Here is a 16,484-nt window from a genome sequence, read left to right as displayed (position 1 = left end):
TCAGGGTATCATGGGATATGGGAACAAGGCTGGAACTTGGAACTAGATGCAAGATCAGTTTAGCTCAAGGAGGTTTCATGGAGCAGACTCAATGGGCCAAATGGCCTGCTTCTGATCATTTTTCTTGTGACCTTGTGATCCCAACAAAAATAAATCTGGCTTCTCTGGAAATATAATGCCTGCAACTTGTTCTAAGAAATTTCATAAAACCACCCAAAAAGTTCCTGTCTCTTCACCACTCCTAAAACATTGATCTGATAAATCTGATTTCATTCTATTCAATTTTTGTGGTGTCATGTATAGCTGATGTAAGAACAAGTTTTATACATAGAAAAGGTACTATGTCTCTTTCTAATCTGTTCATTAGATCTTCATTATAGCTGAAGATCAAAGTAACATTTAAAAAGAGCAAATTGCCAAAATAAAAATCACATTTTCAAATAGAGTAAATATCCCTGAAATCATCTGAACTATGCACTTAGCCATGAATAGATTCTTCACTTCCAAAGCATAGAAATGGTTGATCGGAATTTTGGGTTGGGATCCTTTATTGAAATAAGGGAGGGTGATGTCAGGTAATAACAAAGGGAGAAAATGGGGGTAGAAGAGGAGGAAGAGATTGGGGAGGAGCTAATAGGTCCTTGGATATTGGACAGAAGGAGGGAGAGGTGGAGAGATAGGTAGAAAAAATACCATGGGAGAGGATTGGAGAGAAAAGCAAGAAATAGAAACGGTGAAACTGAAAAATGTTCATGCTGCTGGATTTAAGGCTATATAAGAGGAATATGACGAGTTATTACCCAAGATTATGTTCAGCCTCACCCAAGCAATGGATGAGGCAGAGGACAAACATGCCTGTGTGGGAATGGTTAAGGGTGAAGAAGTTCCCCCTCATATTCCCCTTTTCAGTCTTAACCCATGTCCTCTGGTTTGTATCTCAGCTACCCACAGTGAAAAAAGCCTATCTACATTTGCTATGTCTATCCCCTCATAATTTTAAATACCTCGATCAAATCTCCCATAATTCATCTACGCTCTAGGGAATAAAGCCCTAACCTGTTTAACCTTTCCCTGTAACTCAATTCGTGAGATAAAATGGTTTGAGCTTAGATCCACAGATAGAGCTGAGGAGTTCAGTGAAACGATCATCTATTTATATTTGGACTCACAGTCTAGAGGAGGTCACACTGAGTACACTGAACGTAGTAGATTAGATTGAACAATGTACACATAAAATTTCCTCACCTGGAAGGTACTGTTCATTATTGGCTCTGGATAGAGGTGAGTGGGAGAGATTTTATACTTTCTGCAACTACAGGGTGGAATGATAGGTGAGAGAGGAGTGTAGTTCAGGACATCTCAAAGAGATTGACCTCTGTGATAAGCAGATTTGGGTGGGGAGGGGAGGATGTGACTGGTGGTGGGATTGTGTTGGAGGATAACATGTCAGATACAGAGGGTGGTGGGGGTGGAAGGACTAGAGGGACTTATTTTGCCTGAGGGGATATGGGCTGAGAGGGTAGATATGAAAAATGGAGATGGGTTAAGGACTTTATCACTGAAAACAGAGAGACAGCCATATTTCTTATGAAAGAGGACATTTTGGATGTAAAACAGGATTAATAAGAATACCCTTTTTCCAGAAGAGGTAAACAAATAAAGAAGAAAAAAATATATATTGTATTCCAATGTTTACAAAAAGATGGCTAGTTCTGGGTATTTCTACTTATTCATGGTTCCTGAATGAAACTCACACAAGTAAAATAATGCTGCCTTTGTTTTGTTTCCACTGCTCTCTCTGTAACTGTACTCTGTATTTTATTTTTAATTGTTGTACTCTGTATGGGTTGAGTAGCTGGATTGATACAAAACAAATTTTCTCACTGCACCACATGACAATAAACTTGAATTTCTAAAATAATATAATTGTATTGCAAGCCAATTGCACATACTGTAAATGAAGTGAAATAAGTTTGTCCTTACCGGCAACCACTTTCCTATATCTCCTGTGTGCAACCAATTGTTCTCATCCAGAGCTTCTGCTGTTTTGTCAGGGTCTTTCAGGTAACCAGAAAAAACATTTGGCCCCTTTACACACACCTGAAAAATGAAATAAAAGATTCCTATACCATGGGAAAAGCTTTGACAGTAAAAACTTTATATTTCCATAACATAAAAATTAGGTACAGGGTTAAACTGCCAATCAAGTGCCATAACCATTACCTGCCAAGAATTAGTGCTTTAACTTCCAGATTTTTCTGCATATGGACATAAACTGGTCGAACAGCTAGGAAATATCAAATACAAGTGGGGTAATCATCAGAAAATAAGATATAATTATTGGTGATGTAGTTGATGATGGATAACCTAGGTAAAGGAACTTCCACAGCAATGTTGGGGGGCAGCAATGATTGACACAACTAACCATTTTTCTTTGTTCAAGTTATCACTCCATCCAGTGGAATCTTTCTTCTTTGGCTTGGCTTCGCGGATGAAGATTTATGGAGGGGGTAAAAAGTCCACGTCAGCCGCAGGCTCGTTTGTGGCTGACAAGTCCGATGCGGGACAGGCAGACACGATTGCAGCGGTTGCAAGGGAAAATTTGTTGGTTGGGGTTGGGTGTTGGGTTTTTCCTCCTTTGCCTTTTGTCAGTGAGGTGGGCTCTGCGGTCTTCTTCAAAGGAGGTTGCTGCCCGCCAAACTGTCAGGCGCCAAGATGCACGGTTTGAGGCGTTATCAGCCCACTGGCGGTGGTCAATGTGGCAGGCACCAAGAGATTTCTTTAGGCAGTCCTTGTACCTTTTCTTTGGTGCACCTCTGTCACGGTGGCCAGTGGAGAGCTCGCCATATAACACGATCTTGGGAAGGCGATGGTCCTCCATTCTGGAGACGTGACCCATCCAGCGCAGCTGGATCTTCAGCAGCGTGGACTCGATGCTGTCGACCTCTGCCATCTCGAGTACTTCGACGTTAGGGGTGTAAGCGCTCCAATGGATGTTGAGGATGGAGCGGAGACAACGCTGGTGGAAGCGTTCTAGGAGCCGTAGGTGGTGCCGGTAGAGGACCCATGATTCGGAGCCGAATACAGTGGAATACTTTCACCCTAATTCCCACTATCTTCACTTTTTCATCAAACTTGCTCTATAGGACTTTGGCGAGACAACATTTGTATTATTGCACACAGATCTGGTCACTTAGCTATAGGAAAGACGTTAATAAGCTAAAAAGGGTGCAGGAAAGATTCATGAGAATATTGGGCTTGGTGGACGTGAGTAATGTGGAGAAGCAGGATACGCTAGGACATTTTTCTCTGGAGTGTATGAGGCTGAAGGTGATCTCACAGAGAACGAGAGAGAAAGAGAGAGATCCATAAAATCATGAGGGTTCTGCATGTTAAGGAGTCTAGACGCCACATATTTAAGGTGGAGAGAAAGATTTTAAAAGGATCCATAGGACAACTTTTTCCACGCAGAAGGAGGTAAGCATGTGGAAAGAGCTGCCAGAGAAAATATTAGAGGTGGCTACAATTACAATGTTTAAAATCCATTTAAATAGGTTAATGGATAGGAAATGCTTAAAGCAGGGGTGGCCAAACTTCAGCCACTGGGCCAACTGTGGCCCAATGCCCATTTTTAAGTGGCCCAAGGTGAATACGACCCAATAGAACGTAGTCTCTAACAATAAACTGCACTGTATGGTCAAGTTAGGCTGAGGGGCCTCTTTGTATCCTGTAAAGCTTAACAACTATATCTCCTTGATACCACATTGAAAACTGCTAATAGTACAGTATAGGAACAATTCATTCAGCCCATGATGTCAGCTCTGAACTATATGCCCAAATTAAACTAAAACTTTGCTGTTTGCATACGATACATACCTTGCTCATTCATGGGTCTATCTAGAAGCCTCTTTAACGTTACTATCATATCTGCTTCCATCACTATTCCTGGCAGGCTGTTCCATGCATTTACCGCACAATGTGGGGCAAAAAAAATTGTGGTGCATATCTTTCTTTCTTCTTCTTTGGCTTGGCTTCGTGGACGAAGATTTATGGAGGGGTATGTCCACGTCTGCTGCAGGCTCGTTGGTGACTGACAAGTCCAATGCGGGACAGACAGGCACGGTTGCAAGTGAAAATTGGTTGGTTGGGGTTGGGTGTTGGGTTTTTCCTTCTTTGTCTTTTGTCAGTGAGGTGGGCTCTGCGGTCTTCTTTTTTTTAAAATTTTTTATTTTTCACACCATAAATCACATTAGCCATGATATACACTATTTCTTTTTCACACATATACAGTGACTTTTTCTCCCCCCCCCTCCCTCCTCCCAAGCCACCCCCCCCACCCCCCCCCTCATCCATTTTAGGTATACAATCTAGGTTGCATTAAGCCAGTCAGACAATGTTGTCATTCAACAAAAATACACCAGAAATTCTACTGAGTCCATTCTTTTCTTTCCTTCTCCTTCCATCAACTTAGGTAATGTTTGTCCCCGGTAGGTTTTCGCTATTGTATTTAATGTAAGGCTCCTATACTTGTTCGAATATTTCAATATTATTTCTTAACCTATATGTTATTTTTTCTAATGGAATACATTTATTCATTTAAATTTAGTAGTTTCTTCCTTTTAATTTGGTTATGTATTCCATTAATATTTAAAGTCATATAGTTCAGCGTAGCCCTTTAATATTTTGTTTATCTTCTCTTTCCGTTTTTCCATCATTACCTTTCCTCCTTTTCCATTTCTGTTTTCTTATTTTCAACTCTTTATAAGACAACATTCCTACAACATCCAACATTTTCCTTATTCTCCTATTTCTATCTTATTTATCCCCAATCTCCCCTTCCCCTCCTGAGTTGTCCTTTATCCCTTGTCGGACAACCACATCTCCCCTCTCCATTTGGATTTGTGAATCCACTCGCAAGCGTCAACTGATTTTGCAATGACCGCTATTTCCCCCCACCCCGCCCCCCCCCAGAAAAGATTTCACTTTTCATATGTCACAAAGGTCACTCTTTTAATTCCCTCCTTATTCTCTCTATTCCATTACCTTCCCTTATTAATTCTTGTCTATACTATCTATATTTTCCTCTAAGTACAGATACATTCACGTATGCACATTGTCTCTATTCACTCTTATACCTCTTTACCCGCATACATATCAATCGTGATCATTTTTACTCTCATTACCCGTCTTCATCCCTCAGTCTATTTTTGTCTTTACCCACATACATATCAATCGTGATCATTTTTACTCTCATTACCCGTCTTCCTCCCTCAGTCTATTTTTGTAATTGTTCTGCAAATTTTCGTGCTTCTTCTGGATCCGAGAATAGTCTGTTTTGTTGTCCTGGAATAAATATTTTCAATACCGCTGGATGCTTTAGTATAAATTTATACCCTTTCTTCCATAAAATCGCCTTTGCTGTATTGAACTCTTTTCTCTTCTTTAGGAGTTCAAAACTTATATCTGGATAAATGAAGATTTTTTGCCCTTTATACTCCAGTGGTTTGTTGCCCTCTCTTACTTTTTCCATTGTCTTCTCCAGTACCTTTTCTCTTGTAGTATATCTTAGGAATTTTACTACAATAGATCTTGGTTTTTGTTGTGGTTGTGGTTTAGAGGCCAATACTCTATGTGCCCTTTCTATTTCCATTTCTTGCTGTAGTTCTGGACATCCTAGGGTCTTAGGGATCCACTCTTTTATAAACTCCCTCATATTCTTGCCTTCTTCATCTTCCTTAAGGCCCACTATCTTTATGTTATTTCTTCTGTTATAATTTTCCATTGTATCTATTTTTTGAGCTAGTAGTTCTTGTGTCTCTTTAGTTTTTTTATTAGATTCCTCCAATTTCTTTTTTAAGTCCTCTACCTCCATTTCTGCGGCTACTGCCCGCTCTTCCATCTTGTCCATTTTCTTTCCCATTTCTGTTAAGGTCATCTCTATTTTATTCATTTTTTCTTCTGTGTTGTTTATTCTTTTTCTTAAATCATTAAATTCCTGTGTTTGCCATTCTTTAAATGACTCCATGTATCCTTTAATAAGAGAAAGTACCTTCTTTATCTTGCCTTTCTTTTCTTCTTCTATTTCCCTGCACTCTTCCTCTTCTTCTTCCTCTGGGTTGGCCATCTGTTGTTTCTTTGTTGCCCTTTCCTTCTCTTCTTTCTTGTTTCTATTGTCTTCTGTGGTCTCTTCTTGCTGCAGGTGTTCTGCAGCTGTCGTTGCCGGCTGTGGAGATCGACTCCCCAGCTGGTCCCCCCTCCCGTCGGTGTGTTTTTTTTCATGCGCGGTTGCGCACTTTTACTCGGCTCAGCGAGCCATTTTTGTAGTCCATTATTTACCGACCTGAGGGAGCGGGTTTCTCTCTCCGCAGCGGGCCTCTTCGGACAGGTAAGGCCTTCACCTTTTTCCTCCTTTGTCTTCTCTTCCTCTCTTCTTACCGTTGCTTTCGATTTTTCTTTTTTGTCGCCATCTTCTTTCCACCTTTATACTCACTTTTCTGTAACTTTTATTTCTGTGCCTTTGTGTTTTCCTTTGTTTTTCCCGACTTTTCTGGAGAGGGCTGGAGTTCACCGTCCGGCCACTACTCCATCACGTGACTCCTCCGGCTCTGCGGTCTTCTTCAAATGAGGTTGCAGCCCGCCTTTGCATATCTTTAAACCTCACCTGAAATGGTGTTATACTGGCTGGAGGTCTGTGATCAGTGGTATTCCATAGGGATCAGAGATGTTTGTGATTGGATGAAAAAGTAGGTGGGTGGAGTTGTGGACAGTGCTAAGAGCTATCAAAGAATACAACAGGATATAGAATCAGTTATAGGCATGAGTAGAGAAATGGCAGATAGAGTTTAAACTTCACAAGTGTGAGGTCCTGCATTTTTGAAGGTTAGAACCTTCCAAAACAATCAGAATTTATTGTCATGAACAAGTCATGAAATTCAATGGTATCTATCCCTGGATAGAGAGATCTTGGGGATTATGTCCATAGCTCCTTGAAAGCAGTTAGTGTAGCAGTCAGCACAGCACTGTTACAGCGCCAGAGACCAGGGTTCAAATCCAGCGGTTTCTGTCAGGAGTTTGTACGTTATCACTGTCTTCATGAGTTTTCTCTGTATGCTCTGGTTTTTCTCCCACCATCCAAAATGATTCAGGGGTGTAAGTCAATTGAGTGCAATTAGGTGGCATGGGTTTGTGAGCCGAAGGGCCCCTTACCATGCTCTATGTCTAAAGGTAAAAGTGGGCATGTAGATGGGATGATAAAGAAGGAGTATGGTACGCTTACCTTCATTGGGCAGGACATTTGAGTATGAAAATGAGGAACATGCGTTGCAGCTACATAATACTTTGGTTAGATAGCACAGAGTGCTGCGTGCAATTCTGATTATCCCATTACAGGAAGGATGTGGCAGCTTTGGAAAGGGTACTTAAGAGATTAACCGGGATGTATCCAGGATCAGAGAGTATGAGCTCTGAGGACAGGCTGGACAAAGGCGGGTTACTTTCTCTGGAGTGTCTGAGGGAAAATCCTGACAGAAGTTTATAAAATTATGTGAGGCATTAATAGGACAGACAGAATCTTTCTCGCAGGGATTGGAGATGGTAAACAAGAAAACCTGCAGATACTGGGGTCTAGTGCAGTACCTGAAAATTGCTGAAAAAACTCAGATCACGTTGCATCCATAGAAAGCAAAAGCAATTGACGTTTTGGGTTGGGAGGGTGGAAGGAGTAGGAACAAGGCTAATAGGTAAGAGGTAATAGGTGGATACAGGTGAGTGGGTAGAAGACACAAGTCAAGAGAGGGAGAAAGGGCAGAGGTTAAGAAAGATAGCTCTCTGATAGGAGATGGAAGGGAATGGGGTGGGGAGCTGGAAGAAGGGGGCCAGAGAGATAAGGAAATGGGAGACCAGAGGAGGAAAGGTTAATGAAAATTGGAGGTTGATATTAATGCAGTCCAGTTGGTCTGCCAAGTCAGAACATAGATTTCAGATTTATTGTCAGAGTAGATACTTGAAATCACATACAACCCTGAGATTCTTTTACCTACGGGCAGTTATTTGAAGAGCAAAAAAACTGTACTCAATGTAGGTATAAACAAAGAACTGTAAACAGATAACAAATGTAAACAAACTGACTGTGCAATAAAGAGAGAATTTAAAAAAAAATAAAGTGCACAAGTAAGAGTCCTTAAATGAGTCCGATTGAGTTTGTTGTTGAGGAGTCTGATGGTGAAGGGACAGCAGCTGTTCCTGAACCTGGTGGTGTGTGTCTTTTGGCACCTAGACCTCTTTCCTGATGACAACAGCTTGAACATAGCATGTGCTGAGTGGTATGGATCCCTGATGATTGCTGCTGCTCTCCGACAGCAGCATTCCCTGTAGATGTTCTCGATAGTGGGAAAGATTTTGCCTGTGATGTCCTGGAATGTGTCCACTATCATTTGGAGGGCTTTACACTCAGGGTTATTGGTTTCCCCTTAACAGTCTGTGATTCAGCCAGTCAGCACACTTTCCACCACACCTCTGTTAAAATTTGCCAGGGTTTCTGGTGTCATACTAAACCTCCACAAACTCCTGAGGAAGTAGAGGGCTGACCTGCTTTCTTATCGATTCCATTAGTGTGCTGAGTCCATTAAAAATCCTCCGAGATAGTGACACCCAAGAACTTAAATTTGCTTACATTCTCCACTGATAATCACTGGATCACATACTTCTGGTTTTTCCTTCCTGAAGTTGTATTTCCAATTTCCAGATAGCCTCAACTTGGGAGGACACAAGGTCATGAACAGACGTGTCAGTGAGGCAGTGAGGTGTGGAACTGAAGTGGTTGGCCACTGGAAGGCCCTTGCTCTGGCAGTGGACAGAGAGAAGGTGAACATATTAGAGGAAATGCATTTAAAATGAGGCTTATGAGGTAGTGTGAGGTGGTGTGCAAGTAAATTTTTTTGGGGTTTCTTTTTGCAAAGAATGGTAAGTGCTTGGAATGGGCTGCCAGAAGTGGAGATGGAAGCAGATATGATAATAGCATTCTAGAGGCTTCTAGAAAGATACATGAATGAAGGGAATAGAGGGATATGCATCAATGCTTTAGTACAATTTGGGCATGTGTTCAGCACAGAAACATGTTCCTATGTTGAGCATACTCCATGTTCATTTTTACAATCAAATAGCAGCAACCATAGAGCTTTAACCCAAAATCAACAACGACAAGTATTTGTGAAATGACACTCGAGTTTGTGACGTGTTACGGAATGAGTTAATAAAACTATGATAAAATATATCTTTAAAAAGTATCAATTGCAGGGGTTTAGTTTAGGTATTAGTTTAGGTACACTTCACAGACATTAACATTTCACAAAAGACATCTCATTTGAAATGCAAGAGCTATGCCCAAGGTGGAGCCTTCATGTTTGCCTGTGTCCTTACAGTAACAATATACCATTTCTTTTCGGGCCTCCACCTTGAGGCTGGCTATGGAGTGGATGGAAAAATGGGAACTTACCTATCAGACAGCAGCCCTAAAAGGCTGCTCCAGCGTCCCATTCATATCCAGAGGAGCCTCGTAGCATCCTCAGGATCCGACAGAGGTGGGGCGACTGGTGCCATGGTGCCACCCATCATAAATATGCGGCAGAGCAATGGCCATCTTCCCTACCCATAATCCCCCACGCAGCTAAAACCACTCTATGGTTCCAGAACAGTTCCCACTGCTTGGAGGATTATGGGCAGGGAAGATGGCCATTGCTCTGCCATGTTTTGAGCTGCAGAGAGCGGCCCTGAAGGCCAAAGCTGCCTGGTGTGGCTGTCCCAGTATGCACCAGCCGCCCCTGATGGCTCCTGCTGCCCCGATGGTCCCCGCAGCCCCCTGCTGCCCTGCCGCCCCTGGGCTGGAGGGAGAGGGGTGTGTGGGGAGATGGGTCGCGGGATGAGAGCCCGCCCTAAACAGCTGCTTAGCGTGGCCATACATTCAGAATGATCAGCGGAGGGCTGTGCTGCGCAGATTATCCCTCTCGGAGACCACTTCCGCACATTCAGAAAGGTAGGTGATTATGCGTTTTGGTGGAGTTTCTCTGCCTTTACATCTTAACTTTTGGGCTATCTGAAATGGCCTTTTGAAAAATGACTATGAAGACTTCACAAGTAGGTGTTAATTGGACTGATGTTGTGGAATCAAAATAGACCATTGTCTTTAAAGGAACAGATGTCCAGGCTCAAAAAACTGATTAATCTTTCGCCGGCACCAGCGATCCAAGTCTGGTTGAAGTTTGCTGTTCTAAGAGGGGCCATGTGGTTTTGCAAATAGAGAGAAAAAACATGCTATTCTCTTTGGAGGGAGAGGGAGGGGGAAAGAGAGAGAGAGAGAGAGAGAGAGAGAGAGAGAGAGAGAGAGAGAGAGAGAGAGGGGGGGAATCAGTTTGCAGCAAGAGTTGGTGTTGGACCTGCTATAAGACTATTTGAAGATGGGTTTTGAGTTCTGAGTTCAGCCTATTCTAAACCCTTTTGTAGTCAATTACAAGAGGATGTGGCTGGTTAATGTTTCTCTTGAAATAGGGGAAAAAGAACTCTGTGGTAACCTGGAAAAAGAGGTAATCTTTTGGAAAACCCATGAGGGGGAAAGTTTTTTTGGCAAGACATTAAAGTGGCTGATTGAATGAGGTCAGTTTGTGAGTGTGTGTCCAACAAACATCTTTCTCTGAAACCAACAAAGACCTTCCTTTGTGGTAACAATTTAAGTTAAAGCACCAGAGCCTGGTAAAGATCATAAATGTTAAATTCTGTGCACAATATGAAAATTACCTGATACAGATGAACTTGGAAAAATGAAAAGTGAATGATTGGACAGTGAAACAAAGAACTTTGCTGAACACACGTGCGCTTAGAATTAGAAGGGGGTTAAGTTGATAGTAATAAGTTAAATATTGATCTTATTATTACGTGTGATGAAAATTAAAAACATTTTTGATTAAGTAACCATTGTCTTGGTGAATTTATGTTGCTTCTGGTTTTTGGACTCCTCTGGGCTCGTAACAGTAGCAAATACTACAAACAGGCTGGCTTCATAAAGGACTGCATTGCCAGGTGGTGGGTGAGGCTGCTACAACAGGGACATTTAAATGACTCAGACAGGCACATGGATGCAAGGAAAATAGGTGGTTATGGTTGTGATTTAAGGAAAGCTTCAATTGTTGCATAGGTTCAGTTAAGTCAGCACAACGTCATAGGCCGAAGGGCCTGTACTATCATGTTCCATGTTCTTAACTGATCAACTGATGGACAGATCTTTACACAGTAGCAGTTGGCATTCAATTAACACAAACACTGTACACACTCCCTACAATCTGAAAAAAATGGAAAATCCTATTACCATTTCAGGTACCCCATTCAAAATTACATCGGTCAGCGTTTCTTTCCAAAATCAGCTGACTCTTTATTAGCAGAGACAATACTGTTCTTTTCAAGTTTAATCCTTGGATATAATCAGGGCTATGCTCTTGTCCCATTTTAAAAAAAATACTGGATCCTAAGTACTTTTGGTTGAGTTTGATGACTGCAAGGAAGAGTCTAACTTCTAGCTCTGAAAATTTAACTCACATTACAGGTACAACATTGGTGGCTATCTCATCCTTTATGGGGAAGAAAAAAATTTGGTTAATATTTGGTCACATACCCAAACCAGTAATTCCTTAACTCTCTCCATGAATGCCAAGTGACTTCATGATAACTTCCAGCATTTTCTATTTTTATGGAGTTCACTTTTACAATCAGTACTTTACAGTTAAGTGAGCTCTTTGAAAAATCCAACCTGTTAATCCCATTACCATGCTAAATTCACCTGCAAAATTCTTATGAAGCTACTTGGAAATGGGCACCAGTCCCAATAACAGCTTTTCCTTCACAGCTGAAAGTTAAAAATAAATAGAACAAAAGACTCTATTTCCATTTGTAATTGTCATTTAAGACTCAAAATTCAATCATTCTTTCATCTTTTCAATTAGATTTCCATCCTGCAAAATTGCTGAAATGGTCCAACCCAGGCTTTAATGTTGATCACTTCTCCACTCCAGAGTTAAATACGCGACTCAGTTTGTTTCCCTATTTAATCATGTGTGGATCATAACCTGAGGTGGCACCTTTTCTTATCATTGAACTTATCATTCCAATATCCGTCAAAAGCAAAAGCACTCATCTGAGCCTTTGGCACTTTCAAAATTTCTATCCTCCAGGTTGGTAGCCCATCCTCTGCTCCCTGTGAATTCCAGTTGATCCAAAACATAGATGCCCCATCACCTCTGTCCCTGAAACCTTGCTTAAAATATTTATCTTAGAATTCCCTACTTTTGCTCTAGATCTACACAAACTCAGGCTTTTTGTGCATTCAGACATCCCTCATAGCTCCCTTATGACCAGCTCTTCACACATCCAATGCAAAGAGAAGATGGGACAGATGGAGGATTCATTTACTGGGTTGGGAAATTCAGAAGACTGGCTTGTTGAAGAAGATTGATGCTTGAGAACCAAAGTCGGAGGAACAATTACATTCTCTTTGGATAGTTGGTCTTGCGGAAGATTTTGAAGGTCCAGACCCAGTTCAGTTTTTATAAAAGTGGATTCCTGAGGTTTTGGGAATAATGCATTTTCCGAATGGTCTGGAGTTGGACAGGGCTCATTAAGCAATGCTAAGGAAGCTACTTCCTGGTCAAGCGCCACGTTCTATTTTGATTCATTGTTTGCATTATCAGGATAGAGAATTGATTTTGAGACTTGAGGTGTAGAATGCGAGAAATAATCAGGGTCCATTGATTGTTAATAGAATAGAGTATTTTTCTATGCTGATTTGAGTCAAGCTGTAATTAAACGTCGTAAAGAATTTAATTCGGCTAAAGCTGCACTGTGGAAGAAAGGCTATTTGCCTTTCATTACCCTGCTGTACTTAAAGTTTTTTTATGGAGATTATCAGACTCAATTTTTTTCTGATGATTCTGAAGCTCTTATCTTTGCTAATTCTTTACCCGATAATAAGCGTGGTCAAAATACAGGCATGTTTCCTAAGTAGCTTGCTGTTCTTACAAAAAAGAATGGTAAACGAGAGATGGAATCTCAGCAATTGATTGATATTGATGATGATCAAGTTAATCGAGATTTGGAAGAGGTGTTTTATACTTGAGAGGATTTTTTGTGTTAAGTTATAGCATCTTCTTTTAATTCTAAAGCAAGGGGGGGGCAGGGTTGATATTTTGATGAACAAGAAGTTACCTTTTAAACTGGAGTCAGCTTTTGAAGCAGCTGGTAGACTTGATTGTTAAATGTACAATTTTTTCTGAATGTTGGACTTTAATGAATGTTTATGCTCCAAATATTGATGATGAACAATTTATGGTGGATTCTTTTCTTAATTTAAGTCAAGCTTGTGATAAATTATGGTAGGAGGAGATTTTAATTGTTGTTTAATCCTTGGAATTTAAAAAAAAATATATTTTTTATTTTTATTTGTTTATTTCTTTTTTTTATTTCTGTAGATGAACTCTTACCAATAAAATAAAAGGTTTTCAAATCTTATAACATTTTTCTGGTTGATTCTGTAAATTATACGTTATTTTCTCTAATGGTATACAATTTTGTAATTCTGTTTGCCATCTATTCAACCCCACATTTTTATCTCGTTTACACATTACGGCTTTACTTTTCTTTGCTACTGCTACACTTAAAATCTCCTATGATAAATATCTAACTTCAAATCATAAATATCCCCTAACAAAAATATTTTTGGGTTTTTCAAAACTTGCATCTTATAACTTGGTCCTAACAAAATACTTGTATCTTCCCAAAATTCTTCTACTTTTTCCACATTGCCATACTATGTGTAAAAATGTTCCTACCTCTTTATTACATCTAAAACATTGATCAGAGCAATTTGAATTAAGTCCGTGTAATTTATGTGGATTATAGTATAAATTATGTAAAAAATTAAATTGTATCACTTGATATCTGACATTAATTGTGTTGGTTACATTTTCATAACATTATTTTGACCATACTTCTTGAATTTGTACATTTAAATCTCTTTCCCATCTCAATTTAGATTTAAATAGATCTTTATTCCGCATAGTTTCTTGCAATTTTATATATATCTACTAGTAATAAATCTTTTGGAGTTTTTTTCTTTTGACGGCAGCTTATAAATTTATACAAGTATACAACTAACTTATACAAGTTACCGTATTGTGTGTTGGCATACATACACAAATGATTTTATTATGATCAGTACAAAAACTCACCTTTTAAAACATTCTATTACTCTCTTATAACAATGCAACCAAAGATAAATTTGGCTGCTAACCTTGCATTTTTCTCCTCCTTGCAGAACATTTTCAAAGTCCAGATATATTATCTTGAAGTTTTAAGTTCTCAGTTTCAAAGATCAATGCTGTTCTTGTTAGCCACATTATTAGTCCAATAGGTAGACTGAAAATAAAATCTTTATTACATGCTGACACTTGTGCCAAAAACAATTTCTACTTACCTCGCCTTCCCCTTCTGCAGCAAAATAGTTCATTTCTTCTACATCAACAAGCTTAATCAGGTTGCAAGGCATAGGAGCTCCAACATGCCCTGCAGATGAAACAGAGATGCAGCTTTGAAAGAGTTGACCTGAACAGAATACTGTCCATAACTAGGAATCTATCTTTAATTTGTCAAGAGAAAGTTACATCTGTGGAAAATGTAAATTCTGTTTACTAACACCAGGCATTTTAGTTTTAATTGTATAATATTTCTTCATTAATTTGACAAATGTAGACATTTGTAGACAAATGTAGGGCAGGAGGGTGAACAAAATTTATCATTGAATGCTAATTGCTCCAAATCTGAAGAGGCAGTAAAGAAATCAACCTAGTGGGTGTGTCTGGAGTCACAAGTGGATCACATATGACAGGGTTCAGTGATCCAGATAGTTCTGGTCTTGGTTAACACAACTAGGTTTAATTCCAGATTCTATTTAGTTACTTGAATTTAAACTCTCCAGCCTCCTTGGTAGGATTTGAACTCTCAGTGCAGAACTCGTGAGGTCAGAAGTGAACCGGGCTCACTGGAGTGGTGAAGCATCAACTCGACTAGCAGTGCCAATCTTCATGTTAACAAGCTCAGGAATATTGATATGAGCAAATTACACAATACAGTTCGAAAATAAAAATAAAAAAAGATGACTTGAAGATTATTTTCAAAAAGAATTAGGGTATTCTGAGTTAGTGGGATTTCTAAAGGAAGGGAAAGTAGTATGCAAATATACTTTGGTGTGTTTTTCTGTGTTGATGCTATAAAATTCCTACTGGTTAGCAAGTTACTTTGGATGGTCCTTTCAAAAAGAGATACAGAAGAAAGCAGCAGGTTATAAAATGCTGCTCAAAGGGAACATGTTTGAATTTAGAAGCTGGTCATCACTTCTGTATGATTAACTGGTTGTTCTAAATCTTTCAGATAAAGACTAGAAATAGTTCTCTCTCTCTCTTATTACATTCAGACAATTCATACCCAGATCTTTACACATACATTAGAGAATTCAATTCGTGACAAAAGAGTGGCTTTTATCTCAGTTTTTAAAAAAGCTATTGTAGCGGCTACTACAGTAGAGCTACCAAAGTAATACAGACACACACGCCAGATTAGTCAACTCAAGACTGATTTATTCAGAGGTTACAAGCTTGTTTTATATATCACACGTCCCAGGCTCCACGGGACAAGGTGAGACGTCACTATGAGTTTGCTGCCGAGCCATGGGACTGGCAAGTTTAAATCAAGTCTTGTGAGTCTCCCACGCCTTCTGGCAGGAGACTCTGCAGGTCAACGTACCATTCCTTGGCACTCAGTATCTCTTGCGTGCGGTCCATTAGGTGAGGACCATGCCTACGACAGTTCGCGATACCGCGCTGTGCACCTGCTCGGCCCGCTACCCGGACACGACATCACCCCGCAAGAATTGTCGCTGGAAACTAAAACACCAGTTGCGAGTGCCTTAGGTGGACCCCCACGCTGTCTAATCTGGGGGCATTGAATGTGTGCAGTGGGATCCACGTGAGTAGGCTTGAGTCTGTCTACACTAAAGAGCTGCAAATGCCCCCCAATCTCCAAAGTAAATACAACCCCGTCCCTCTTAATCACGCGGAAAGGGCCCTCATATGGTCATTGTAATGGTGCTCCTGGGACCTGTCTGTGTACAAAAACAAAATCAGTGTTCAGGAGCTGTGGTGGCACATGTTGTTTAGGGGTTCCATGCCAGTGGGTAGGAACAGGTTTGCTGCTAGTGATACCACGTCAAAGCTGCTGAAGGACGTCCAGGTCAGAGTTGGTTGTGAAATGAATGTCCCCTGGGACTTTATGGTAAGGACTGTACCATAAACCACCTCTAAAGATAATGGAGAGAAATCCTCCTTCGGGGGTATGCAAACTTCCAGTAGAACCCATGGCAACTCATCAACCCAATTGGGACTGGTGAGTTG

At 40.3% G+C, this 16,484-nt stretch overlaps 1 protein-coding gene across 16 annotated transcripts in view; it reads right to left on the bottom strand.

Moving 5' to 3' along the window:
- acsl1a (acyl-CoA synthetase long chain family member 1a) overlaps positions 1 to 16,484 on the bottom strand; it is a 241,795-nt gene that overhangs the window by 31,832 nt on the left and 193,479 nt on the right. For all 16 annotated transcript variants that reach the window (XM_069939945.1, XM_069939833.1, XM_069939872.1 and 13 more), the window contains 2 exons: positions 14,513 to 14,601; positions 1,984 to 2,100 (listed from right to left, as the gene is read on the bottom strand). In XM_069939945.1, coding sequence (XP_069796046.1) covers positions 1,984 to 2,100; positions 14,513 to 14,601 — 206 coding nt within the window. The remainder of the gene's footprint in view (positions 1 to 1,983; positions 2,101 to 14,512; positions 14,602 to 16,484) is intronic.

The sequence above is a fragment of the Narcine bancroftii genome, chromosome 1 (assembly GCF_036971445.1).
Source record: "Narcine bancroftii isolate sNarBan1 chromosome 1, sNarBan1.hap1, whole genome shotgun sequence".
In the NCBI taxonomy this organism is placed as follows: domain Eukaryota; kingdom Metazoa; phylum Chordata; class Chondrichthyes; order Torpediniformes; family Narcinidae; genus Narcine; species Narcine bancroftii.
Note: the sequence above shows the minus strand (reverse complement) of the source record. Positions and strands in the feature narration are given on the sequence as shown.